At 42.7% G+C, this 27,887-nt stretch overlaps 1 protein-coding gene and 1 long non-coding RNA gene across 4 annotated transcripts in view; one reads left to right on the top strand and one right to left on the bottom strand.

Moving 5' to 3' along the window:
- CRACD (capping protein inhibiting regulator of actin dynamics) overlaps nucleotides 1–27,887 on the bottom strand; it is a 55,299-nt gene that overhangs the window by 25,005 nt on the left and 2,407 nt on the right. Inside the window, exons 1-3 of one of the 3 annotated variants that reach the window (XM_044299444.1) lie at nucleotides 1,729–1,897; nucleotides 1,507–1,642; nucleotides 734–892 (exon numbers count right to left, since the gene is read on the bottom strand). In XM_044299444.1, coding sequence (XP_044155379.1) covers nucleotides 734–892; nucleotides 1,507–1,642; nucleotides 1,729–1,787 — 354 coding nt within the window. In that variant the 5' untranslated portion in view covers nucleotides 1,788–1,897. Of the gene's footprint in view, nucleotides 1–59; nucleotides 518–733; nucleotides 893–1,506; nucleotides 1,643–1,728; nucleotides 1,898–27,887 lie in introns of those variants that run through there. The other 2 variants (XM_044299451.1, XM_044299455.1) reach the window with 2 other exon arrangements.
- Nucleotides 496–27,887, top strand: LOC122941961. Its single transcript, XR_006390533.1, has 4 exons — nucleotides 496–625; nucleotides 3,984–4,102; nucleotides 25,752–25,869; nucleotides 27,350–27,887. It is a non-coding gene; the product is annotated as an uncharacterized LOC122941961 (long non-coding RNA).

Below are 27,887 nucleotides of genomic sequence, written 5' to 3'. Positions count from 1 at the left end.
TTGCTATCAGCTATCTAATATCTAGGACATTCTAGGTCTTAGAAGACATTGTTACTCACCAGTCCCAGATGCTTCCTCACAGACTTCCTCACTCCCTTCATCTGTCCGGCTCAGTTTCTAATCCTGTCGGACTGTCACAGAAACCTGGTGGACGGGAATTAAGTCATCCTGCCAGGTTATTAAACCCGCCTCAGACTTGATGTTGGTTAATGGCACCCCAGCACCCAGCTGCCCAACTGTGCTACATCATTCTGCTATACCAGGCTCCAGTTGCTATACTGGTCTCCAGTAAAGTGATAGAATTCAGCTACATCACATCACTTTACTGGCCTTTTGTATGCTGCTACAACTCTGCTACACTGGTCATCAAGATAACACTGCTACAACCATGCTATGCCGATCTCCCATGCAACTCACTCGCCTTCAGTCAATTGCTACATTAGTCTCTTTTTCAACCCTGCTGCCTCAAATCTACAGAATTGCTGCCTCAGGTCTACTGCTCTGCAACATTGGCTCCTCTGCTCTGCTATACCTGTCTTTCTTGCTCTACTGCAGCCGTGCCGCCTATCCATGTTGCTTAAGATCTGATTTACCAGAAAAGCAATTTGCAGATCCACCCCGCCAGGTGAGTACAAACATATTTACGGTTCCTATCACACATTAATATATTTTCTTTGTTACAGTCTTTCGCAATGTTTAGGTTTACAATTTTAACACAGTCCCATCGTCTTACCTTACTGCCACTACTGAGACATCCCACATCATGTTCCCCTAGGCTATCCATGCTACTGTTCTGTGTTTCCTCCAGTGTAGCCCCCAAATCTTGCATCCTCTTCAGCGGAACATTGGCTGGCGGTGGTTGTCCAAACCGAATATTCTTTCCCAATTGTTGCTAAAGTGTAATATAATATAGAATGAATGTAATATAAATATTTAGAATCAGCACACTAATATGGAAATATTGCAAACGGAGCCAAACAGCATCCTGGTGGCAGCTTAGTGTCCGTTCATGCTGTAGTGGTATGTCCACAAGACTACAACTACCACAGACATGACTGTGTTCAGTCCGATTAGGGATTTAGAACCATTTCAATTTTTCCTAGCAAATAATTGATTGACATTATTCTTTTTGGTTCTTTGAAAACACTGAAAGAGGATGTGTTCCCTTTCCTGATGTGTTTGGTTTAGTAACTACTTGCATTCCCCATATAATAACAATTTTGGAGCATCTATTCTTATGGCTCTATGTTGTGCCCTTCCTTTATTATTCCTGCTAGAACTTATAAATGAATCGCTAGCAGTTTGCAATGAAGGTCCAGATGGGGGTTACCAGTTAGAGGTGTGTCCTTGGATAATGTCAGACTGTGCAGGGACACCCCCCCAACTGGTAACACCCAGAATTGTTATTACAAGATGGATGCAAGTAGTTGACCGTTCCCCTTTAGCATTTCACTGTAGAAGAAAATGACATTTTTGGAATAGTTTACACTGAGTTTCTGCCCTTACCTGGAGAGACTTCACTTTCCCCACACTGTGGTCTTGTGGTGTAGCCTGAGTTTCTTGTTCATCTTCAACCTGCCCATCCGGTATGAATATACTGTCATGAGAAAAGGCTCTTGTTCCCATGCTATTGGTGAGGAACCTGGAACAGGTACATAAAAACGGCATTGCCATATGGTGCAAAAACCCGCTGACATTCAAAGCATGTAGACATGGGATACTGCTTACCGGCTTCTGCTTACAATAGTACAATCCTGAAGGACACCCCATACCATGTTACTGTCCATATCTTATGTGTTTAATCCATATCACTGAATTAGAGAAGTAAATGGGCAAAAAATAAAAAAAAATATTAACTAGAAACCAGTTACCCACAGAATTATAATTTAGTGTATATTTTAGCTCCTGGTAGATCAGCAATGTGGCAGCATCCCAGCAGTGTGTCCATGGCAAGTCAATGTTTTCTCATCATTAGGGCGTTAGCTTTATTGAGACACATTTGACCTAAATTCCTTAAACACTGGGTTTTGTGTGAGCACTAAGGAGTTGTTCACACACTGCAGACATGTGTTTTTTCCCCCCCACTGGCCCATTGCTAGGATGTGCCCCCACTTACTAATTAATGGGGATCTGACTGCCGGGACCCTCACTATCTATATAATAGCATTCGATTGGACATAACATAAAAAAGTCCTCTACTTAAAAGGGTTTCCAGGATTTTAATATTGATGGCCTATACTCAGGATAGGCCATCAAGGTCCAACACCCCACATCAGCCGTTCCTGAGCAGTTCTGGTGGCAGAACTACACATCTCCATCTAGCGATAAGCCGCCTGCAGGAAAATCCTGGAATAGTCCTAAAAAGCCTGAGATATGTGCGTCAGATGTAAAGTAGCTACAGATTGAGCCAGCGCTGGTCTCTGATGGATTTCAGAAAGAACAGCAGAGCCAAAACTAAAAGCTGCTGAAAATTTTTAAGACCAATCCGAAAAATATTTTTAACCCAAGATAAATACAATAAAAAAAAAAAAAAAGATGTCCATATCCTTTAAGTATTGAAATTTATGAAGCAGTTGCCTTTCGGTTTATGTGGATTATTTTAAAAAAATAAACTAGAAAATGTTGTTCAAAGATGGACATACCCTTTAAGAAACAAGGAAGCAATCTTAATGGTTCTCCAAAACTAAAAGGATTTTAAACAGAAAATGTCACTACTCCATAGTCCAACAAATGAGAGTTTATGCCTAGCAATGACTGGAAATGACAATTCTTGCTTTGCCCACAGCAATCGGTCACAGTTCCACTGACATGTTACACAATGAAATGAACCATCTGATACATTGAAGAGCAATGCAACTTGTTTTGTGTCCATTGTTTTTTTTTATAACAGAGTAGAAATACAAAACAGCTTTCCTCCAGTCTTGTCCATGGCCATGGCAGGTCAACCCATTTACATCAATGTGGCTGTACTGCCATATCAAGCACAACCTATACACACTAGTGGTGCTGCTTCTGAAAGAAAGCAGTCCTGTCCTTCTTTTCTCATACAAGCATGATTCAGGCAGATAAGTAGATGTATATACATACACCTGTTAACAATCTCAAACTGGTGGCTGTCCAGCTATTATGAAACTTTAACTTCCAGCATGCTGCAAGCTGTAATCTGACTGGAGAGTCACGCATTGGAGACTATTGCTATAGGGGAGACAGAACTTGCTGTCACTACCAGACTTTATGGCATGTAAGGTCTTGATGATGCATGTATATATAGAGTTTAAGGAGTACCTGTCCCATCTCCATACATGTTTTAGTACCTACTTGTATTCCCCATGTAGTAGAAATTCCAGAGCATCTATTCTTATGATTCCTTTATTATGCCTACTATTAATTAGTTGCAAACAGTCTGCAATAAAAGTCCAACTGGATGTTGCCAGTTGATGGGGGTAGGTGTCCCTACATGGTCTGACACTGGCAGCACTGATTGGATAATGTTAGACCCTCTCCCCCCCCCCCCCCCTCCGGTAACACCCAGCTGGACCTTCACTGGAAACGTCTGGCAATTCATCAATAACTTCTGGAAGGAATAATAGAGGAATGACACAACATGGAGTCATAAGAATAGATGCTCCAGAATTGTTATTACATGGGGAATGCAGGAAGTTGCTATTACAGACATGTCAGGAGAGGGACTCCTGGACTCCATGGATTTGTCTCACAATACTTACAAATGGTTCATTTTCGTGTTTATAGATCCTAGCGTGTATACTATTGTCACATATAGAAAATCATCATTGGTTGCCCTTGTATAGCACTTGAACCAGACTCCACTAGGAAAGTTATTATTGCCCTTCCACAATTCTGTTTCCAGAAATTTCATATTGTTATTTCTTGCGGTGTTTTATTATTCGCTGTTACGTGCCTTCAGCTTCCGGTAATTCTGATATTTCTTTAATGCTGTGACTTATATGGGCCTTAATCAACAGGCTATTACCGGTAGCTGCTACACGATGAGCCGTTCACCATCTCTGAGAACACAATGTGTAAAAATACACTAATACAATGCAAAGAACCTGTGTAGTAAGGAGTAATTAACATTTGGCAGGTATGTATTATGTCTCCTTATTATATCTACTGAATGCAGCCTTTCTTGTCCTGGTAAATGTATTCAGCAATATTTTTCGATGCGTACACTGAGCAGGAAAAGGAGTAGCGCGAAATCTGTCATTATACCAATGCTAAATGACGTCTATAAGAGAAAAGGTTAGGAAGATATTTAAGCATAAATAGGAAGTACTAGTCAGGCAAACAGGAATAGTAAGTGTGACTAGTTAACTTCGTCAGTTATTTTCGGCACTAGAGATGTCAATGCTATCAGGCGAATGTACAGATTTAGGCTCCATTCACACGGCCGCAATTTTGTTCCCGCATTCATTTCTATGGGGCAGCTCATCATTCCGCAAAAAAAATAGAACATGTCCTATTCTTGTCCGCAATTGCGGACAAAAACAGGCATATTCTATTAGTGCCGGCAATGTGCGGTCCGTGTTTTGTGGATCCGCAAAACACGTTGCGGACGTGTGAATAGAGCCTTAATAGGCCTCTTTCACACTTCCGTTTTTTTCTTCTGTTTTGCGGGCTGTTTTTTGCGTTCCATATATGGTCCATATACGGAACCATTCATTTCAATGGTTCCGCAAAAAAAAAAATGAAATGTACTCCGTATGCATTCCGTTTCCATATTTCCATTTTCCCGTTCCGTTGAAAGATAGAACATGTCCTATTATTGCCCGCAAATCACGTTCCGTGGCTCCATTCAAGTCAATGGGTCCGCAAAAAAAAACGGAACACATACGAAAATGCATCCATATGTCTTCCGTATACGTTCCATTTTTGCGGAACCATCTATTAAAAATGTTATGCCCAGCCCAATTTTTTCTATGTAATTACTGTATACTGTATATGCCATATGGAAAAACGGAACGGAAACGGAAACACAACGGAAACAAAAAACAGAACAACTGATCCGTGAAAAACAGACCGCAAAACACTGAAATAGCCATACGGTAGTGTGAAAGAGGCCTAAACCTAAAGTCAAATGTAAATTATGTGGTAAGGGTACTTTCACACTTGCGTTTTTCTTTTCCGGCATAGAGTTCCGTCACAGGGGCTCTATACCGGAAAACAGCGGATCAGTTTTATCCCCATGCATTGTGACTGGAGAGTAATCCGTTCAGGATGCATCAGGATGTCTTCAGTTCAGTCGTTTTGACTGATCAGGCAAAAGAGAAAACCGCAGCATGCTACGGTTTTATCTCCGGCAAAAAAAAACGGAAGACTTGCCTGAATGCCGGATCCGGCATTTTTTCCCATAGGTATGTATTAGTGCCGGTTCCGGCATTCAGAATACCGGAATGCCGGATCCGTCCTTCCGTTCTGCGCATGTGCAGACTGAAAAAAAGGTGAAAAAAATTAATTCCGGATCCGTTTTGCCGGATGACACCGGAAAGACGGATCCGGCATTTCAATGCATTTTTTCGTCTGATCAGACATTTTTAAGACTGATCAGGATCCTGATCAGTCTTACTAATGCCATCAGTTAGCATGCATTTTGCCTGATCCGGCAGGCAGTTCCGGCGACGTAACTGCTTGTCGGATCTCTCTACCGCAAGTGTGAAAGTAGCCTAACTCACCTTTTATTAGGTGAAAGTAAGCATATGTGTATACAGGTGAAAATCTTGCAAAGTTAATTTATTTCAGTAATGCAACTTAGGCTGCTTTCACACTAGCGTTCGCTGGTCCGTTCGTGAGCTCCGTTTGAAGGGGCTCACGAGCGGACCCGAACGCAGCCGTCCAGCCCTGATGCAGTCTGAATGGAGCGGATCCGCTCAGACTGCATCAGTCTGGCGGCGTTCAGCCTCCGCTCCGCTCGCCTCCGCACGGACAGGCGGACAGCTGAACGCTGCTTGCAGCGTTCGGGTGTCCGCCTGGCCGTGCGGAGGCGTGCGGATCCGCCCAGACTTACAATGTAAGTCAATGGGGACGGATCCGTTTGAAGATGTCACCCTGTGGCTCAATCTTCAGGCGGATCCGTCCCCCATTGACTTTACATTGAAAGTCTGGACGGATCCGTCCGAGGCTATTTTCACACTTAGCTTTTTTTAGCTAATATAATGCAGACGGATCCGTTCTGAACGGAGCCTCCGTCTGCATTATTATGAGCGGATCCGTTCAGAACGGATCCGCCCGAACGCTAGTGTGAAAGTAGCCTTAAAAGGTGAAACTAACATATGAGAGAGACTCATTACATGCAGAGAGAGATATTTCAAGTCTTTATTTGGTATAATTTGGATGATTATGGCTTACAGCTTATGAAACCCCAAAGTCACAATTTTGAGGTCCCCTTTGCTCAGGGGGTATGGATTCATTAGCTGACTAGAGTCTGACACTTTGAGCCTAGAATATTGAACCTTTTCACAAAATTCCAATTTTAAGCTGCATTAATGCAATTCCTTTTAATTTGCATTACGGAAATAAATGGACTTTTGCACAATATTCTAATTTTTCGAGTTTCACCTGTACATCGCTAGCATACAATGATTCTTTAGATTTATGACACACTACAAGCTCTAAAGAGTCTTCTATAGACATAGTCGGGGCACCAGGTCTCTGAGATAACATCAATTTAGAGACCATAAAACTTTCACACCCCTTATCTGTAAGACAATTAAGGACTCCTTCTCAAGATCTTTAATATGTTGTTCTGTTATTTTTCAAATGTCCATTCATTCCCCCCCATGTCTCTGTTCTTATTGTATATACACTCACCTAAAGAATTATTAGGAACACCTGTTCTATTTCTCATTAATGTGATTATCTAGTCAACCAATCACATGGCAGTTGCTTCAATGCATGTAGGGTTGTGGTCCTGGTCAAGACAATCTCTTGAACTCCAAACTGAATGTCAGAATGGGAAAGAAATGTGATTTAAGCAATTTTGAGCGTGGCATGGCTGTTGGTGCCAGACGGGCCGGTCTGAGTATTTCACAATCTGCTCAGTTACTGGGATTTTCACACACAACCATTTCTAGGGTTTACAAAGAATGGTGTGAAAAGGGAAAAACATCCAGTATGCGGCAGTCCTGTGGGCGAAAATGCCTTGTTGATGCTAGAGGTCAGAGGAGAATGGGCCGACTGATTCAAGCTGATAGAAGAGCAACGTTGACTGAAATAACCACTCGTTACAACCGTGGTATGCAGCAAAGCATTTGTGAAGCCAAAACACGCACAACCTTGAGGCGGATGGGCTACAACAGGAGAAGACCCCACCGGGTACCACTCATCTCCACTACAAATAGGAAAAAGAGGCTACAATTTGCACGAGCTCACCAAAATTGGACTGTTGAAGACTGGAAAAATGGTTTCTTGAACATGACAATGAGTTCACTGTACTAAAATGGCCCCACAGTCACCAGATCTCCACCCAATAGAGCATCTTTGGGATGTGGTGGAACGGGAGCTTCGTGCCCTGGATGTGCATCCCTCAAATCTCCATCAACTGCAAGATGCTATCCTATCAATATGGGCCAACATTTCTAAAGAATGCTATCAGCACCTTGTGGAATCAATGCCACGTAGAATTAAGGCAGTTCTGAAGGCAAAAGGGGGGTCCAACACCGTATTAGTATGGTGTTCCTAATAATTCTTTAGGTGAGTGTATATTGCTGTTTCTTCATATATCTGATGAAGGGACTGGTGATGTCTCGAAAGCTCGCTATGTAACATCATTAGGCCTCATGCACGCAGCCGTTGTTTGGGTCTGCATCCGAGCCGCCGTTTTGGCGGCTCGAATGCGGACCCATTCACTTCAATGGGGCTGCAAAAGATGCGGACAGCACTCCGTGTGTTGTCCACATCTGTTGCTCCATTCCACAGCCCCGCTAAATAAACATAACATGTCCTATTCTTGTCCGCGCTTTGCGGACAAGAATAGGCATTAATATTGACGGCCGCCCGTTCCGTTCCACAAATGGCAGAAGGCACACGGGTGGCTTCCGTTTTTTGCGTATCCGCGGTTTGCGGACCGCAAAAAAATAAACGGTCGTGTGCATGAGGCCTTACTTCTATTTTTGTTAGCCATTTAAAGGTATCAAACCTGCAATACTCTTATTTTGTTTCTTTTAATGAGAGCACTAAACTAGTTTTCTATTGGCTAACACGGTACCAGACCTTTCCCCTTTTCTCATCACCTATTGTGAATGGTGGATTTTGTGTTATCTATACAGAGGTTTCAGAAACTGCAGTAAATACATTGCATTAGTCAATGTACACGGCTGGCATAGCTCTTCATGGGATAATTAAAAAGTTATTTCCTACATAATATTAATTCAGTCAACTATGTTACAATAGAAACCATAATAAAAATATATTAGCTACAACTGAGAATAGTAAAAGCCCTAAGGTAGTAAACAAAAGAAAATATTTGGTCAGGCAAATGACCGCTCATTCCTGATCATTGCTGCCCCATGTAAGGGTGTCATCTGTGTGCTTTCTGCATCTGTAAGTCAGTTCTGAAAAACGATAGAACATTGTCCTATACTTGCCCGCAAAATGTGGACCACGGACCCACTGAAGTCAACAGGTCCGCAAAAAATGCGGCTGTAACACAGACCTGTAGACTTGGATCCGCAATTTGCGGACTGGAAAATACAGACGGTCGTGTGCCTATATATTTTCTCCCTGTGTATATGGCTGTAAGTGAACAAAGAAAATTACTGGAAAAAAAATTCAAAACAAGGCTACATTTATAAAGTCATGGAAAATAATGCACTAAAACAATAGATGTTTAGTCCATATATTATGTTTGCATCTTTTGTTTTAGTGCATTATTTTCCGTGACTTTGTAAGTGAACAAAGCCAGTACTGAATGTATGAAATCGATCACTGGCAGGGATGATATTCATTAGTAAAGGGTATATATGGGAGCACGATAGCATTTACATATCATAGTATTATTTTGGACGAGTACTACATTTCCTCAATACCCGGTACTACATCCAAGGTGCAGTCACTTGGAGACTAGGAAATGGCGTCTCTGTATTTTATATACAGTAAGTTATTGATTTGTGTTGATTACATCACCTCTGTATCCTGTTTGAGTGAAGATCAAATACTGTATTTATATGGCCACATATACTAAAAGATAAAAAAGCTCTTAGTCACACTAGTTGTACTCTGTTTGCTTGTCGCCTTATTTCAGCACTTGCTTTATGGCGATATATGGTACATTGATTGATTATTGCTAATGCATGTCACACCAGGGTGGAGAACATCCTCTAATATCTCAGAGGTAACTAGATAATGTTCTCATAGAAGGTGTGTGACTAGAAAGCACCAGTGCTTGCCAGCTATGGGCGGGTACCACTCACATACGACTGATTTTTTTCAGATTATTTCTACCTCTTTATTCTCCTGTAATAAACAGGATCATGAGCGAATGGACCCCTACTCCAAATACCTGCCGTACTGTTCTTTCATAGCTATGTGAGTCAGTTATCTCTTTAAATATTGTACAACATTCGATAAACTCACTTATCCCAAACTTACAATGCTACCACTGAAGGGGCAGGTCTGGCCCAGGGGCGGACTGGGAACTTAAAGTGGACCTGGAAAAAATACTAAAAGTGGCCCCGTTTTGTAGTTGGGTCCAGATTGATGGAAGGCAGGGTCAGCAATACCATATTGTGGCACATTATATCACCCCAATAGAGCCAAATACCACAGTCCATCACAAAATACATCCCCCAAAAACATCCACTGTCCGGCTGTGAGAAGAGCCCAGGCGGCCCCCTGCGCATCGGCCCACCGGGAAATTTCCCTGTAAGGTATATGTCCAATCCGCCCCTGGTCTGGCCCCTCCGCATTGTATTAGTTGTATTTAAAGGGGTTGTCCCAAGACATAGGATAAGAGATATCTGTCTGTCTCAGCGATCACCGGAAATGGAGCTTGGGTTGCCCTGTTTGAATGGAGCAGCCACTCCATTCAACTCTATGAAGCTGCCAGAGGTGGCCAAGCGCTTGTACTTGGTTATCTTCCATCAGGAGAAGTGCTGCAGTAACCAGCTGCACCCAGTACACAGAGGTGTGATCGTTGGGGGTCCCGAAATCATTGCAGGTCTCAAAAGGATAGGCCAGCAATGTATAAATCCCCGAGAACCCCTTTAAAGGCCCATGCACCCTGCTGTATTATGGAATCATGTACTATGGGTCTATATTGTACCTCCAGTCTTAGGCCTCATGCACATGACCATTAGATGTTTTGCAGTCCGCAAATTGCAGACCCACAAAACTGGGATACCAGCCACGTAGACCAGAGCGTCTGACCCCTAATAGAACAGTCCTATCCTTGTCCGTAATGCGAACAATAATAGGACATGTTCGGCCGCGCGGACATACGGACACTGAATGCACACAGAGTTATTTCTATTTGTTTTTTTGCAGCCCCATTGAAGTGAATGCTTCCGCCTACGGGCCGCAAAAAAAGGGGACAAGTCACAGATGAATTTTAGTAACTTATCTCGCCATGTCCTCTTCAGCAGAGTACAGTCCCATTCTCTTGATATACAATTAGACTTTACTGATTGGACCAGATTTTAGGATTTGTGAAATAAATGCTCCTCAGGATGACTGTGAGAAGGTCCACATGGTGTTTGCAAATGCCAGTAGCTGGCTTAGTTTATAAAAGGTTGAAATGTAATCAAATTGGAGACTGCAATGCTCAGGAAAAGGGCGACATAATAAATTATCTACTGTCATTCTTGGTTGCTTGCCAAGCAATCTCTGTTAAAAAGCTAAACTAATACAGGGTAATTACTCAAGTAATGATAAGAGATTGATTTGTTCTGAAAATCAGGAATACGTAATTATGCTTATGCCGCAGCCTTGTTTCTATGACAATGCACAGTATCCTCCTAATTAGCAATATGTGCCAATGCTGGGGTCTAATGAGGAATGTGAATTTTGTATTTGTGATAGATCATTGAGGACAACCATCCTAGAAGGTATTAGAGAATAACAACACGTGTGTAACAAAGTAGTCCAATTCATTTTACTAAATAAAATATGAGAGAATGGCATAAATGCCTTGTTCTCCAGTTAACTGCACTTTTCCTAACGTAAGAGTCACTCTGAATTCTATGATGAATTTGTCTTGAGAAACCAGGACTGACTTAAAGGGGTTCTCCAGGAATAAAAAAAATTAAAATACTTAAATATTATTTTATAATAAATATATTCACAAATACCTTTCATTACTTAAAATGGCTTGTTTTGTCTAGGGAGCAATCATTAGGAGAAATAAAATGGCCGCCGTGCTATCAGTACACACGAAACCTGTCCTAATCACACAGGAGGACAAGTTACTTCACCACAATGAGCCATAGTACTGCCTCATCCTCGCCTCTGCTTGTCAGAAATCATGATCCTGAATACAGGTGAATCTCTGTGGGAATGGAGAAGATAAGGAGACATGAGAGGAGCGTGAGGTGTGGCTAATGAGCAGCAGCACTTGTTTACAGTCTCCATCACTACAGCCCCACATTACCAAAGCCTGTCCTTTCCGTCCTCTCTGTACTTCATGTCTCCTCATGAACTAAATTTCCCAGAGATTCAGCTAAAGTTCTTATCATCTGTATTCAGGATCATAATCCCTGACAAGTAGAGAGGAGGAGGAGGCAGCTCTTTACCTCAGTGTTGTAAAGTAACTTGTCCTCATGTGTGATCAGGACAGGTTTTGTGTGAACTAATGGGACAGCGGCCATTTTGTTTCTCCTAATCATTGCTCCCTAGACAAAACAAGCCATTATACACTGAACAAAAATATAAATGCAACACTTTCGGTTTTGCTCTCATTTTGTATGAGCTGAACTCAAAGATCTGAAACGTTTTCTACATACACAAAAGACCCATTACTCTCAAATATTGTTCACAAATCTGTCTAAATCTGTGTTAGTGAGCACTTCTCCTTTGCCGAGATAATCCATCCCACCTCACAGGTGTGGCATATCAAGGTGCTGATTAGACAGCATGAATATTGCACAGGTGTGCCTTAGACTGCCCACAATAAAAGTCCACTCTGAAATGTGCAGTTTGATCACACATCACAATGCCACAGATGTCACGTTTAAGGGAGCGTGCAATTGGCATGCTGACTGCAGGAATGTCTATCAGAGCTGTTGCCCATGCAATGAATGTTCATTTCTCTACCATAAGCCATCTCCAAAGCCGTTTCAGAGAATTTGGCAGTACATCCAACCGGCCTCACAAAAGCAGACCACGTGTAACCACACCAGTCCAGGACCTCCACATCCAGCATGTTCACCTCCATGATCGTCTGAGACCAGCCACCCGGACAGCTACTGCAACAAACGGTTTGCATAACCAAAGAATTTCTGCACAAACTGTCAGAAACCGTCTCAGGGAAGCTCATCTGCATGCTCATCGTCCTCATCGGGGTCTGGACCTGACTGCAGTTCGTCGTCGTAACCGACTTGAGTGGGCAAATGCTCACATTCAATGGCATTTTGCACGTTGGAGAGGCTTTCTGTTCACGGATGAGTCCCGGTTTTCACTGTTCAGGGCATATGGCAGACAGCGTATGTGGCGTCGTTTGGGTGAGCGGTTTGCTGACGTCAACGTTGTGGATCGAGTGGCCCATGTCGGCGGTGGGGTTGTTATGGGCAGGCGTATGTTATGGACAACAAACACAGGTGCATTTTATTGATGGCATTTTGAATGCACAGAGATACCGTGACGAGATCCTGAGGCCCATTGTTGTGTCATTCATCCACGACCGTCACCTCATGTTGCAGCATGACAATGCACAGCCCCATATGGCAAGGATCTGTACACAATTCCTGGAAGCTGAAACATCCCAGTTCTTGCATGGCCAGCATACTCACCGGACATGTCACCCATTGAGCATGTTTGGGATCCTCTGGATTGGCGTATACGACAGCGTGTTCCAGTTCCTGCCAAAATTCTGTAACGTCGCACAGCTATTTAAGAGGAGTGGACCAACATTCCACAGGCCACAATCAACAACCTGATCAACTCTATGCGACAGAGATGTGTTGCACTGCGTGAAGCAAATGGTGGCCACACCAGATACTGACTGGTTTACTGACCCTTCTCCCCCCCCCCCCCCCCCTAACAAAAAGTAAGGCAAAACTGTGTACATTTCAGAGTGGACTTTTATTGTGGGCAGTCTAAGGCACACCTGTGCAATATTCATGCTGTCTAATCAGCACCTTGATATGCCACACCTGTGAGGTGGGATGGATTATCTCGGCAAAGGAGAAGTGCTCACTAACACAGATTTAGACAGATTTGTGAACGATATTTGAGAGTAATGGATCTTTCGTGTATGTAGAAAATGTTTCAGATCTTTGAGTTCAGCTCATGCAAAATGGGAGCAAAACTGAAAGTGTTGCGTTAATAGTTATGTTTAGTGTATAAAATGAAAGGTATTTAAGAATATATTTATAATAAAGTAATATTTAAGTATTTAAATAGACTAGGACAATAGAAATGAGGGCCCTGCTCACGAGAGTTTACAATCAGATTACATCATCCTATAGAAGACTATGGAGGGGGAGTGAGCTGCAGAGTGAGACAAACATCTCAAAAACTCAAGTGATTTATTAACATCTATACCGCTTAGTGCTTCGCTATATGGTGAGTCTCACTGAAAGAAAGCTAGGCGGCTGAATCTCCTGTTTTTTCTCTGTGTAGTCTATAGGAAACATCACAGCAGCTAGTCTGCACCTACCAGCTCAGAGAAAACTGAGAATTAGAGATGGCACCAGCACAGAGTAAAGTTGCTAAAAATTCCAGATACAAGTCATACAATGGCCAGATATAAAGAAAAGAAGTTGAGAAAATCCAGCTCCACTTAAAAAGGAATAGGCATTTATTCAGCTTGCGGTTAAAAACTCATCCGAGGATACAAAATAACAGTCTTGTCTAAGCTTTTCGGGCTACTAGAAACAATTCCAGGCCTTCTTCATGACACAGAAAAACATTGAGAGTGAGACCTCTTATAGGGGAGGGTGCACCTGTGTTCACTAATGTTCCCACAGGCCTGTAACCGCCCCCAGAAAGAGGTACCACACCTTCAAGTTAACTCTTCATATGAAAATCAATTTAAAGAAAAAAACGTAAATATATAACCATATGTATGCATAGAGAAAATATATGTGGCCAATAGCTATGCACAAACTATGTCATACAAAGATGTACATATATAATGGATACATGAAATATAAACTGAATATGTAACAGTATTATGCCAGAATATGATGGAATATAATGGAGATCACATTATCAGAGAATTGAGTACCGTAATACTTCCAGAAAAAAGAGGAGTTCACATATCAGATCCCTGGTATGTGAGTTATTGCTGCATGATCAGATCTAGACGTTTATTGAGCCCCTCAGGTTGACGTGTGTTCAGCGAAAAAATCCAGAAGGATTCTCTATTTAATAGTTTCCTTCTATAATCTCCTCCACGCTTAGGTAGAAAAACCTTTTCTATACCTTGTACTACCATGTCTGATGTGTCCCCATCATGGCAGACAGCAAAATGCAGACTAGCTGCAGACACATTGCGACTGCCATGATGGGGCACATCAGAGATGTGTTTGCGTATTCTAGATTTTATAGCATTAATAGTGCAACCCACGTATTGCAGTTTACATTTAGTGCAAGTGATCAAATAGACAGCATGGGTTGTATTGCAGTTGAGATACGCTTTCATAGGAAAAACTCTGTTATTTACTGTTGAGGAAAAGGTCTTGGATTTAATCATGTGTGTGCAGCAAATGCATCTGTGGTGTCCACACTTATAACTCCCCTTGGTCCTAAGCCACACAGGTTGCGACTTTTTCTCCTCTTGATATAGACTAGGACTGACATAGTTTGCAATTGTGGGTGCCCTTCTAGCTGCACATTTAACCCCATCTGCAACTATGTCAGTCCATTGACCATCATAAGACAGGACAGGAAAATGTTTTTTTATAATATGACAAATCTGTTGGTACTCTGAACTATATTGGGTCACAAACAAATTATTCCTTGTGTCCTTGTCCTTGATATTGCAGTTTTTATTTCTGTTTTTGTCTTTACTGTTGGTGTCTGTATCAAGAGGTGGAACCTCCCTTTGCAAAGGATCTTGCTGTTTAGAGTACAGGAGGGATCCCCTTTCTATAGTGGAGACCTGAGCTATGGCATCTTTTATGTGTTTGGCACTGTAGCCTCTTTTGCCCAGTCTGTTGGAGATATATCCAGCCTCCTCCATAAAGCTATTTTTATCCGTGCAATTTCTTCTTGCACAGATTATTTCCCCCCTGGGTATATTGGCAGTTACATGTTTTGGATGACATGATGTTGCATATAATGTAGTATTGCCTGCCATAGGTTTCCTGTATGTGCAGGTGGATACCTGATTGGTGGCGGGGTCCCCCCTCAGGCGCAAATCCAAAAAAGCCACCTCCAATGTGTCGTGATGGACACTAAAGGAGATGGTCTCCACACAAGAATTGATGTAACCACAAAAGGAAGGTATGGCCGCCACATCACCCGTCCAAATCAGGATCAGGTCATCAATGTAACGGCCATACCACCTGATGTGGTGCCAAAAAGGGTGGGTGTCGATGAAGAGAAAACACCTCTCCCACCATGCCATAAAAATGCTTTTCGGGCTACTAGAAACAATTCCAGCCCTTCTTCATGACACAGAAGAAGGGCTGGAATTGTTTCTAGTAGCCCGAAAAGCTTAGACAAGACTGTTATTTTGTATCCTCGGATGAGTTTTTAACCGCAAGCTGAATAAACGCCTATTCCTTTTTAAGTGGAGCTGGATTTTCTCAACTTCTTTTCTTCATTGTCGCCCGCACCTGACACGGGCTGTCCGTGCTCACAACTAAAGGAAGGGCAGGTGAGAGCTGCTACACTCCTCTTTTTCTATATAACCCACAGTCAGGATTGCTTGCACTCCCTGCCTCAGCTTCATTAAGCGGTTTTCCATAAGGGTGCTTTCTGCTATGGCACATGTGTCGCTGCGTCCCTTAGAGGACGATGAAGATAGATTACAGCGAATGAATGCTATCTATGATGCACCTAACAAATCCATCCAGGAAAACATACAACTTATCATGTCGATGTCTTCACTTGAAAATCTCATGTCTAGAGAGCTCCGAACCTGGTGGGATCTTACTTCCTTGAAAAAATATACAGATAAAGGAATGATCCCTAGAGGGCTCAGACTAAAGAAAAAACCCACCACCATATATTCGGATACCTTTTTACAGGAATGGGAGAGCATCTTGTCAGAGTGTTCTCTGAAATTGATGGACTTGATCATTACTAATGAGAGTAAAGTTCTTGTGGAATACAGAGCAAATATTAAAAATACACAAGAAACCCTATGTACACAGATTGACAATCCTGAATTTATTAACCTGGATAACAAGCTAAAAGATGATCTTCTAAAAATGGAGGACGATCTTATTAAATTCAAGCAAAGGAAATTTAACCGCGATCTGCTTGACTATCAGTCTAACCAGGTGTACACATGGACAGACTCCAAACAGAATACACCTCGCTCAATCCTAAAAAATATGCGCAATAAAAAGAAAAGAAATAATCAACAAAGAGTTTCTTTCAGCTCAACAGATATGGATTCTGCCGATTCCGAACAGGATCTTCTCCTGTCATCGTCGCAAACCGCACAGAGTCAAGAGACTGCTTCACACAAAGCGGCTTCAAAAAACGGAGAGCAGGCCGAAAACATTGCAAACCGCCGATATCCAATAAGATACAAAAAGGACAGGATGAATTGGAAGTAATCAATCTATCCGCTTCCATATTGTCGGCGGATGATATTAGCATACTAAAAAGAGGCTTAACATTTTCTCCTACCTGCCATTTTGACCTATACAGGACGCTCTTGGATGTCAACAGGCTGGCTCGCGCCCTCACTCTCCGTCGGCATTTTCAGGTGGGTGGTAATGATGTTTGTGCTACGGAGGCTGGGGACGCTGATCACCCTGTTGCGTCCAATAGTGATCCTACTGTATCTGCTGCTGCGTATACTTTATATAATAGGCATATGAGTTTTCTAGAGATGATGCATGTCTGTCAGTTACAGGAATCTAACACAGTTCTGGATGATCTGGATCTGTATAACAGGTCCATGAATTTTCATACAAAGAATCGGGACTTTTACCCGATTCAGTCCAGATCTCCAGCACTGGATAGATACCAGGATTTAGTGGAACGTGATCTAGTTTTGCTGCATGATCAGATCAATCTTGACTCTGGAGGTTGTAGTAACATTTCTAAAAAAGAAAAAGAGGCACTCCGGGATCTTAAAACAAGAGCTGATGTTGTCATCAAACAATCTGATAAGGGGGGAGGGGTTGTCGTGCTGGACAGTGGTCTATATAGAACCCTGATTGAATCCATGCTTAGTGATACATCAGTGTATGTCACTCTTAGCGACAATCCCCTCCCCTCCTTTCAGAAGGAACTCAGGGTTATTCTGGATTTAGGAATCCAATCAGGCTTCCTAACTAATAAAGAATCAGAGTATATTTATACCATGTCCCCAATCATTCCAGTGTTTCATGCACTCCCAAAAACACACAAAAATGTTTTTCCACCTCCTCTTAGGCCCATTGTAGCGGGCATTGGCTCCTTTTCGGAGAGAATGTCACAATGGGTTGATTCTATACTCCAGCCACTCATTCCATTAATACCGGGTTATCTCAGGGACACCACGTCTGTTTTGCAAACAATTGATAATATGGAATGGTCCTCGAATTGTGTTTGGATCACAGCAGACGTGGTGTCCCTGTATACCAATATCCCCCATGAACTGGCTATTAAATCATTAACCTGGTTTCTACAAACTTATGGCAACATTACTGCAGGATTGCAGGAATATGTCCTGATGGTGGTGGACTTCCTCCTCAGGCGCAATTTTTTCATGTTCAATAACAAATTTTATCTTCAGATATCGGGGGTGTCGATGGGGGCCAAATTCTCTCCCTCCATTGCAAACATTTTTATGGCATGGTGGGAGAGGTGTTTTCTCTTCATCGACACCCACCCTTTTTGGCACCACATCAGGTGGTATGGCCGTTACATTGATGACCTGATCCTGATTTGGACGGGTGATGTGGCGGCCATACCTTCCTTTTGTGGTTACATCAATTCTTGTGTGGAGACCATCTCCTTTAGTGTCCATCACGACACATTGGAGGTGGCTTTTTTGGATTTGCGCCTGAGGGGGGACCCCGCCACCAATCAGGTATCCACCTGCACATACAGGAAACCTATGGCAGGCAATACTACATTATATGCAACATCATGTCATCCAAAACATGTAACTGCCAATATACCCAGGGGGGAAATAATCTGTGCAAGAAGAAATTGCACGGATAAAAATAGCTTTATGGAGGAGGCTGGATATATCTCCAACAGACTGGGCAAAAGAGGCTACAGTGCCAAACACATAAAAGATGCCATAGCTCAGGTCTCCACTATAGAAAGGGGATCCCTCCTGTACTCTAAACAGCAAGATCCTTTGCAAAGGGAGGTTCCACCTCTTGATACAGACACCAACAGTAAAGACAAAAACAGAAATAAAAACTGCAATATCAAGGACAAGGACACAAGGAATAATTTGTTTGTGACCCAATATAGTTCAGAGTACCAACAGATTTGTCATATTATAAAAAAACATTTTCCTGTCCTGTCTTATGATGGTCAATGGACTGACATAGTTGCAGATGGGGTTAAATGTGCAGCTAGAAGGGCACCCACAATTGCAAACTATGTCAGTCCTAGTCTATATCAAGAGGAGAAAAAGTCGCAACCTGTGTGGCTTAGGACCAAGGGGAGTTATAAGTGTGGACACCACAGATGCATTTGCTGCACACACATGATTAAATCCAAGACCTTTTCCTCAACAGTAAATAACAGAGTTTTTCCAATGAAAGCGTATCTCAACTGCAATACAACCCATGCTGTCTATTTGATCACTTGCACTAAATGTAAACTGCAATACGTGGGTTGCACTATTAATGCTATAAAATCTAGAATACGCAAACACATCTCTGATGTGCCCCATCATGGCAGTCGCAATGTGTCTGCAGCTAGTCTGCATTTTGCTGTCTGCCATGATGGGGACACATCAGACATGGTAGTACAAGGCATAGAAAAGGTTTTTCTACCTAAGCGTGGAGGAGATCATAGAAGGAAACTATTAAATAGAGAATCCTTCTGGATTTTTTCGCTGAACACACGTCAACCTGAGGGGCTCAATAAACGTCTAGATCTGATCATGCAGCAATAACTCACATACCAGGGATCTAATATGTGAACTCCTCTTTTTTCTGGAAGTATTACGGTACTCAATTCTCTGATAATGTGATCTCCATTATATTCCATCATATTCTGGCATAATACTGTTACATATTCAGTTTATATTTCATGTATCCATTATATATGTACATCTTTGTATGACATAGTTTGTGCATAGCTATTGGCCACATATATTTTCTCTATGCATACATATGGTTATATATTTACGTTTTTTTCTTTAAATTGATTTTCATATGAAGAGTTAACTTGAAGGTGTGGTACCTCTTTCTGGGGGCGGTTACAGGCCTGTGGGAACATTAGTGAACACAGGTGCACCCTCCCCTATAAGAGGTCTCACTCTCAATGTTTTTCTGTGTCATGAAGAAGGGCTGGAATTGTTTCTAGTAGCCCGAAAAGCTTAGACAAGACTGTTATTTTGTATCCTCGGATGAGTTTTTAACCGCAAGCTGAATAAACGCCTATTCCTTTTTAAGTGGAGCTGGATTTTCTCAACTTCTTTTCTTCATTGTCGCCCGCACCTGACACGGGCTGTCCGTGCTCACAACTAAAGGAAGGGCAGGTGAGAGCTGCTACACTCCTCTTTTTCTATAATGGCCAGATATAGTGCCATCATTTATCTATACATACATCGCAGCTTATTTTGCAAAGTTATCTGAAAGTGTAGGTACATATGCTTTAAATAGTTGTCTAACCACTGTAAATCATGTCCATCTGCCCTGTTAGGGCATATACACATCACAGATAGGGGTCCCTGGTTATAACTGCCTATCTATTTGGCAGAATAAGGAGCCATTCAATTAAATGTCTGGCATGTAAAGCTATATTGTATTGCTGGATGTAGTGTCTACTGGTGGCAACAGCTGGGGGTTAGGCTTCTTTTCAGGAGCCAGCCCCTTTAAAGGGGTTGTCCTGGTTCAGAGCTAAACCCAGGCATACCCCCATTTTCACCCCTCCAGCCCCCCCGATGCTCTCTCTTCCCTGTGCTGGATCACGCAGGGCAAGGGCTTTTTTGTTTATGTTTTTAACACTACTAGATGGAGGCTTCCGCCCAGTAGTGTATTCAGTGACGTCACCAGCTTTGATGGGTGGGCTTTAGCGCTGCCCTAGCTGTTTTACAGGCTAGGGCAGCACTAAAGCCTGCCCATTAGTCCTGGTGATGTCACCGGGCTCACTGCTAGGCAGAAACCTCTGCTTAGTAGTGTTAAAACCATAAACAAAAAAAGCCCTTCACAATGCGCTCCTTTGCCAAAATTGGGCAAAGGAGCGCATCGGAGCATGAAATGCTCATAGCATGGGGGCTGCCTGGGTGAAAATGGGGGTATGTCCAGGTTCAGCTCTGAAACCGGACAACCCCTTTAATATCCCAGGCCATATTTATTTTTTTATATTTTTCTATATAAGCTGTCTGATTCTATTATTTTATACTATACATTTGACTGCATCCAATATATCCAATTTAAGGAACTGTTTACTCTTCTTACATCTTCAATAATTCTTCAGGAGTCAAGAGAGGCTGTAGGAACAGCTCGAATCTAGGTTAAGAGGCATATTGTGCATGTGAATATAGCTGCATAATAATACACATCATTACGTAACCAATGAAGAACTTGATTATCCCTGGGGCTTTCTAAATTCTATTACACCTGCTCTTCATAATGTGATTTGTATTATGTCAGTAGAAGAAAATATTGAAATTCCATAAACCATAGAATCAGCACACATAGCAAAAGCATAGCAAATGTGCCTGTAGAATACTTGGGGTGGTAACCTCTGTGCTTGAAATGACAAGTGGCATCCCTTCTTCCAATCTATGGACTGCAGAGCAGAAGTCACAGTCAAGGACCCATGTCGCCTGACAAACAATTAATAGACATTATTCATGTCAAAAGCAGATGCCATAGGAATCGTATAAAAGCCCAATTGTTAAAAGGGTATTTTATCAACTTACATTTAGGGCATATCGGAGAACAGGGCCCCCTTTGGGCCACAACAGCTGCCATAGATATGGGCACCACAAGCTGCTTTCTGTAGCACATTGGGGGTCATAAGACCCCTCTTCTCTTAACTTTCAGACTTTTACGGCATATCCTACAGATATGTTACATGTTTTAAAATAAGTCACCAAAGAATCTCAGTCCTTTCATTGTTCTCCTCACACCCACAGTGTTGTCACCCATCTTTCCTTTTGCACCAGTATGAGAAGCTGTACCCCACTACTGCTATTAAGTACCATTGAGGAGCCAGGGAGAGCTGACCGACTATTCCAATGGGTGACCTAATAGTGAGCATATTTTTCCAACATACAGATATATTAAATGGGTGACTGACTAGAGGGGGACTCGCAGATTTACATTTGCAGAACGTGTTTTTTCTTTCAAGAAAACTTGTGACTAATTTACTTGCAGGATTTTTGATACTTTTTAAAGAGGTTTTTCTAGGAGTTTCATTTTGATGGCCTATTCTCAAGTTAAGACATCAGTATCTGATCCGTGGTGGTACAACACCTGGCATGCCTGCCGATCAGCTATTTGAAGAGGCCGCAGCACTCTGGGCTCCTCACCAAGCACAGTACTGTATATTGTAGGCCCATTCACTTGAATAGGACTGAGCTGCAGATAAACCATGTGACCAATGAACGTGACGTATTTGGCCTAGGAAGAGGCTGTAGCACCACGGCCTCTGCATACAGCTGAAAAGTGAGGGTGTCGGGAGTCAAAAACCCAGCAATCACATACTGATGACCTATCCTGAGGATAGGCCATCAATATTAAACTCCTGGAAAACCCCTTCAGGTAGATGTTAGAAGTATACTCTAATAGAGTCGGCAAGCAACACTCTAATTAGCGGATAAACTAAATCTTTTAGATTTAGGTTTACCATTAACAACAAGTTGGAGTTTAGGCTTCGTTCACATCAGCGTTCAGCCTGTTTAGGAGCAGGAGAACGAAAAGGACGGATTCGGCACATAACTGAGCCGAGCGGAGCCCACGGGCCACATAGGCTATAATGGGGTCCGTTAGGTTTCCGTTCAGAAGAAGATTTTTAAGCGGAGATAAAAGTCCTGCATGCACAGCTTTTGTCTCCGCTCCAAAATCTTCTTCTGAGCGGAAACCTAACGGACCCCATTATAGCCTATGGGGCCCGTGGGCTCCGTTCGGCTCAGTTATGTGCCAAATCCGTTCTTTTCCTGCCCCTAAACGGAGCAGGAGAACCAAAAGGCTGAACGGTGATGTGAACGAAGCCTTAGACACAAAGTTTATAGCCTTGTGTGGCTGAGATAGTGAAACTGTGTAACTAATTAGTTACAGTACAATTTCAAATGGTATATGTGAAACTTAAAGGAGTATTCCAGCGTTCAGATCACTTGATGCAGATTTTGCGTGGAAATGCAATGAAATCTGAGCCAAAATTCATGTCGAAAATCTGCATCAAATGCATTAATGTGTGCAGGTAGCCTGAAACTGGTGACAGACTCCTTATCATACAAAAATAGTGCAGAATATATATGGACTATACATACATATATATTATATATATAGGTGAGGGGGCACCCTTCTAGTTAACACTATCACACCCCTAACCAGTGGCGTAGCTAGAAATGACTGGGCCCCACAGCAATTTTTTGAATGGGCCCCCCTCCCCCAGTAATTTTTTCACAACCCCTTCCTTTCATGCCGCCTCCATTCCTGTGGCTAGTATAGATCGCTCTCTCAGACCAGGCCCGGCAGCTGTTCCATCCGTTTTCTACACTGTCTATACTGTCACTGTGTATTATTTCATTGTGTAATACTGTTGAGGGGGCCCTGACAAAATCTTTTAGTCCTCCTCCTCCTCCTCCTGGATGGGCCCCTTCTAGGTCAGGGCCCCAAAACAGCTGCTTCCCCTATAGTTACGCCCCTGCCCCTAACCATCGGAGATAAGAGGACTTGGTGCTTTCTTGCCCCCGTTTTCTCTTAATGAGCATGTGGAGAAGGGATCCCTCCCAGATACTGACCATCCATTATAATAAGAAAATGGGGCAACCTAAGCTGGGCCCACTCTCCTTTCTTGGGCTCCATAGTTGCATGGACTGTCTCTATGGAACTTATGCCCTTGGGACGATATGCATCACATCATATAATAAATAGGGTTAGGCAAACATCTATGTTCTACTAGTTAGTTAAAGGAGTTATGCTATGATGATGATGTAAAAAATGAAAATCAGACATCATATACTGCATGACACAATCTCTTTCTAACAAAGCTAGAACCAGCCCCGTACCTCACATGGATCCAGAGATCTCCTCATTCATTGCTCCAATTACTCTACTAGATTTATTAGTCCCTACTATTATTATCATTATTTTATTTTGTATTTATTATTCTTGATCTTGACATTTTATCAGCTTCTGGATAATATTATGAGATAATATTACTCATGTCTATATGATTTGCTGATTTATGCACTTATTTTGTTGACATATCGTCATAATGCAGAATATGATGGATTTGGTCCATATTTCGGAATATTATAAAAACGTACAGACAGGTGCTTTACCGCAGTGACTGAAATTAAAATGCTGCAGGCACAAAATTGCAGATACACACTGTCAGCACTAATGTATTTATGGATACAGACTTTACAATGTAGTACTGAAATTTTTAGGGTGCTATAATATAAGCATTTCATTTTGATCAGCGTTTCCATTGAGCATAACTGCTTTCGGTCGGTGGTAAATACAGCAATTTCTACCCAGGTTATTATGTATGGCATTTGGCAGTTCTGCATATCCAGTTATGCATGTCCTTTTATTCCCAGGGGAGATAAACCATTGCCAGAGATGTCTGACAGCAACTTTTTCCCTTCTCCACAACAGAACACCTGCATGGTGGATCAGGAGCAATGAGTGTCAGCCGAATGAGTGTTTGGCTAACAGCTATATAACTGGTATGACTAGCTTTAAGGGGTTGTCCCACGAAAAATATTCCATAGTTTTCAAACCAGCACCTGGATCTGAAATTTTTTGTAATTGCATGTAATTAAAAATTTTGTATTGCTGCTCAGCTATTCCATAAAATGTGTCTGTATAACGCCACCTGCTGTTTATTTGATATCTCATTTCTTTGACCTGCTCACTGAGATGGCCGCACATGCCCAGTTTCATTCTTCAACTGCCTCCTGAGCTGTGATAGGTAGAGCATGGGCAAACCTCCTGAGCTGTGATAGGGAGAGCATGGACACACCTCCTGAGCTGTGATAGGGAGAGCATGGACACGCCCCCTTATCTGCAGCAGAGAAGACACTCCTCTCAAGCTGTCAGCTTGATATAAATCTAGCAGAGCAATGAATGTGGAGATCTCTGGATCCATTTGATGTACACGGCTGGTTCTAGCTTTGTTAGAAAGAGATTGTCATGTACTATATGATGTCTGATTTTCATCTTTTTACATTACCCATGGGATAACCCCTTTAAGTGTAGGAACCCATCTGAAAGAATTCACTATGTGTGATAGATGAATAGACACAATTGATCACGATGTGCGTTGAAAGTCTCATATTATTAGATATTACAAATTGCTGTAGTGTAATGTTATACATGATTTTACATATTCATATATACCTTGAGCTGACAGTGTACTTCAGCATTGTAATCGTGTATATTTCCATCACTAGACCAGGGTCGGATTAGCCCACCAGAGGATCTTTCAGTGGGCCAAGCTCTAATAAAACAGGGCCCCTAAGGTCTAGCAGAAGATCATTTTATTTGGCGCTGACTGTGGAAGAAGATCAGGCATAATATATGCAGCTGCACAGGGGTCCAGCACCATCTTATCAACCCCCAATGTATCCTGATGTCTACTTTATTGGATGTAAAGGACCGGTACCTGTTGTCATAGCTGTTACTGGCAGATTCAAATCTGCACGTTGGGACATCACTAAACAACGTGCTAGAAAGGAGCTCTATGATGAGCGCCTCACTCTCAATAAATTAGCTGTTACATACAGAGGGCCCACAAACTTTTCACAGGGGCCCTTTCCAGTCTATGAGGGCAGGCCTTCAGAATCATCTCCACAGGTGGGCCTAAGAAATTTCAATCCGAAGCTGAACTAGGCTCTATACTAATCTTCTTCCCATTGACTTATCTATGTGGTCTGTCGGGTGGTGGCCGCTTTTGCATAATATCACAGATTAGATAAAGATAAATGGGTTTATTTAAAGGCAATGTGTCACCTTTATATATATATTTTTCTGCCAGTTAAAATCAGATAGAGACACACACTCCTGTTTTTATTTTCTGATCGATTTTGTATTCTATTTCCTGAACAGTTATGGGGGCTGCCATCATGCCTGAGCTGTGATATAGGCCATAGATACAACAGACTGGAGGGGACTCATTGACCTCTATGGGAGAGTTTTCTAGGCGTGCTCTGTGACCTTCGCAGAGGTAAGGAGGGGGTAGATAAGTTGTGATATCACCTATTGTATATACATATATATATACAGTGATCTGTACAGACCAAAAAGTGTTAGCTATTATTAGGTTTAGCGGCATATCAATGTGTTGGTGTACGGATTTCACTGGGTCTGGAGTGAGCGCTGTACAGGCAGGAGCACACATCGCTGCTCTTGCCCGTACCAGCTCACCTTGCTCAAAGCTCTGCATGGCACATCAGCGGACCGAGCGCAGGTCGGAGCAGAGACGTACTATGTATACTCCTGCCTCCACTCTTCTAAAAGCCTACCAGGAGGCAGAAGCTCACATAGCAGATTGCTGCTCCTGCCTGCGCACACTACACTAAAGCCTGGCACAACTCATTAATGATGTGCTATGCAGAGCTCTATGACAGCGGAGCAGCCAGTGGCGTAACTATAGGGGTCGCAGCGGTCGCAGTTGCGACCGGGCCCCTAAGCCAGGGGGGCCCAGAGGGCCCCCTTTGCCAGTGGTAACGATCGCGGTCGCAGAGTGATTTAAAAATGTTTAATCTTATAATGGCCAGTCAGGTCGTGCCTGACCGGCGGCACAGCTCTGCGCTCTCACAGTTAATTACACGATCCATCCTGCCCCACCCCTGGCCACACCTCCACCAATCCGGCGCTGCTTTCTTGCTGTAATCTCACCAGTTCCGGGCCCGCGGCGCACGCCGGATGACGGGAGTGGAGCAGTCTTCTCAGATAAGGTGTGTAAATGTGCAAACACCGCTGGCTTCTTAACTCACAGAGGGGCACCTGGCAGTGTGGCACAGTGGCAATACACAGGGGACTGGTATGGCAGCAAATCCTTCATAGGGGCCCGGCCTGGGGGACAAAATCATGACATATATAGGGGTAAAGTGTTTTTTTTTATATATATATACAGAGTGGGCAAAAAATGTAATATATACACAGGGGACACATGTAATATATACAGAGGGGCAAAATGGATTTATATAAAGGCAGGGGCATTACGACCCTATCGTTATGACCCTGCCCTTGCCCCCTGTATATATATATATATATATCCATTTTGCCCGCTCTGTATATATTTCATGATTTTGCCCCCAAGGCTGGGCCCCTATGAAGGATTTGCTGCTATGCCAGTCCCCTGTGTATGACGGGAAGGGGGGGGTCGGGCCCAGTGGGGGGGGCCCAAATCAAAGTTTGCCCCGGGGCCCATAGAACTTTAGTTACGCCCCTGGGAGCAGCGATGTGTGTTCTCCAGCCTGCACAGCGCCCAGTGAGGCCCCAGTTAGATCCGTACACCGCTGGCGATGTAGGCAGTGTACAGATTCCAAAGCACGATAGCCAGGTGCCTATTTTGCAAGAAAAACTTAAAACAAATAAAGTATATTACAAATATTCTTTTTATCACATGTACAATGGATTTTATTAAGTTTTATGTAAAAGTTTAGATACACATTAATGCTCTGTTCTCTTTTGCACCGGAGGTTACATCATATTTGACATGAAAAATTAAGTATTCCACGTTATTATTCCCTCTGAAATAACAAACACGATGACAGAAACCCCATGAAACCATTAAAAGTCAGCAGGGTCTGTCAGATGCCGAGGAATGTTCAATGGACGTTTGAACAGAACCTAACATGCATCAATGCAAAGAAGTACCGAAAAATGCACAGACAATACTGGCAAATCATATAGACCAGTGATGCCCAACCTGTGGCCCTCCAGCTGTTGTAAAACTACAACTCCCACCATGCCCTGTTGTAGGCTGATACATGGAGTCCAGGCATGCTGGGAGTTGTAGTTTTGCAACAGCTGGAGGGCCGCAGGTTGGGCATCCCTGATACGGGACCAATACGGGACACTATACTTCAACGCGCTTCATCCAGAGGACCAATTGTGACCTTTTTCATTGAGGGTATCCACATTTATGGGATTTTTTTAGATCATACCATGTGATTCTAATAAAATTTTATTTTTCTGTAAACTAGTTCTGTGTGGTTTTCCGTTTAAGGTTTTTCT

Source organism: Bufo gargarizans, chromosome 1 (assembly GCF_014858855.1).
Source record: "Bufo gargarizans isolate SCDJY-AF-19 chromosome 1, ASM1485885v1, whole genome shotgun sequence".
Taxonomy (NCBI): Eukaryota; Metazoa; Chordata; class Amphibia; order Anura; family Bufonidae; genus Bufo; species Bufo gargarizans.
The sequence above is the reverse complement of the archived record's forward strand: the minus strand, read 5'-3'. Positions and strand labels throughout refer to the sequence as shown.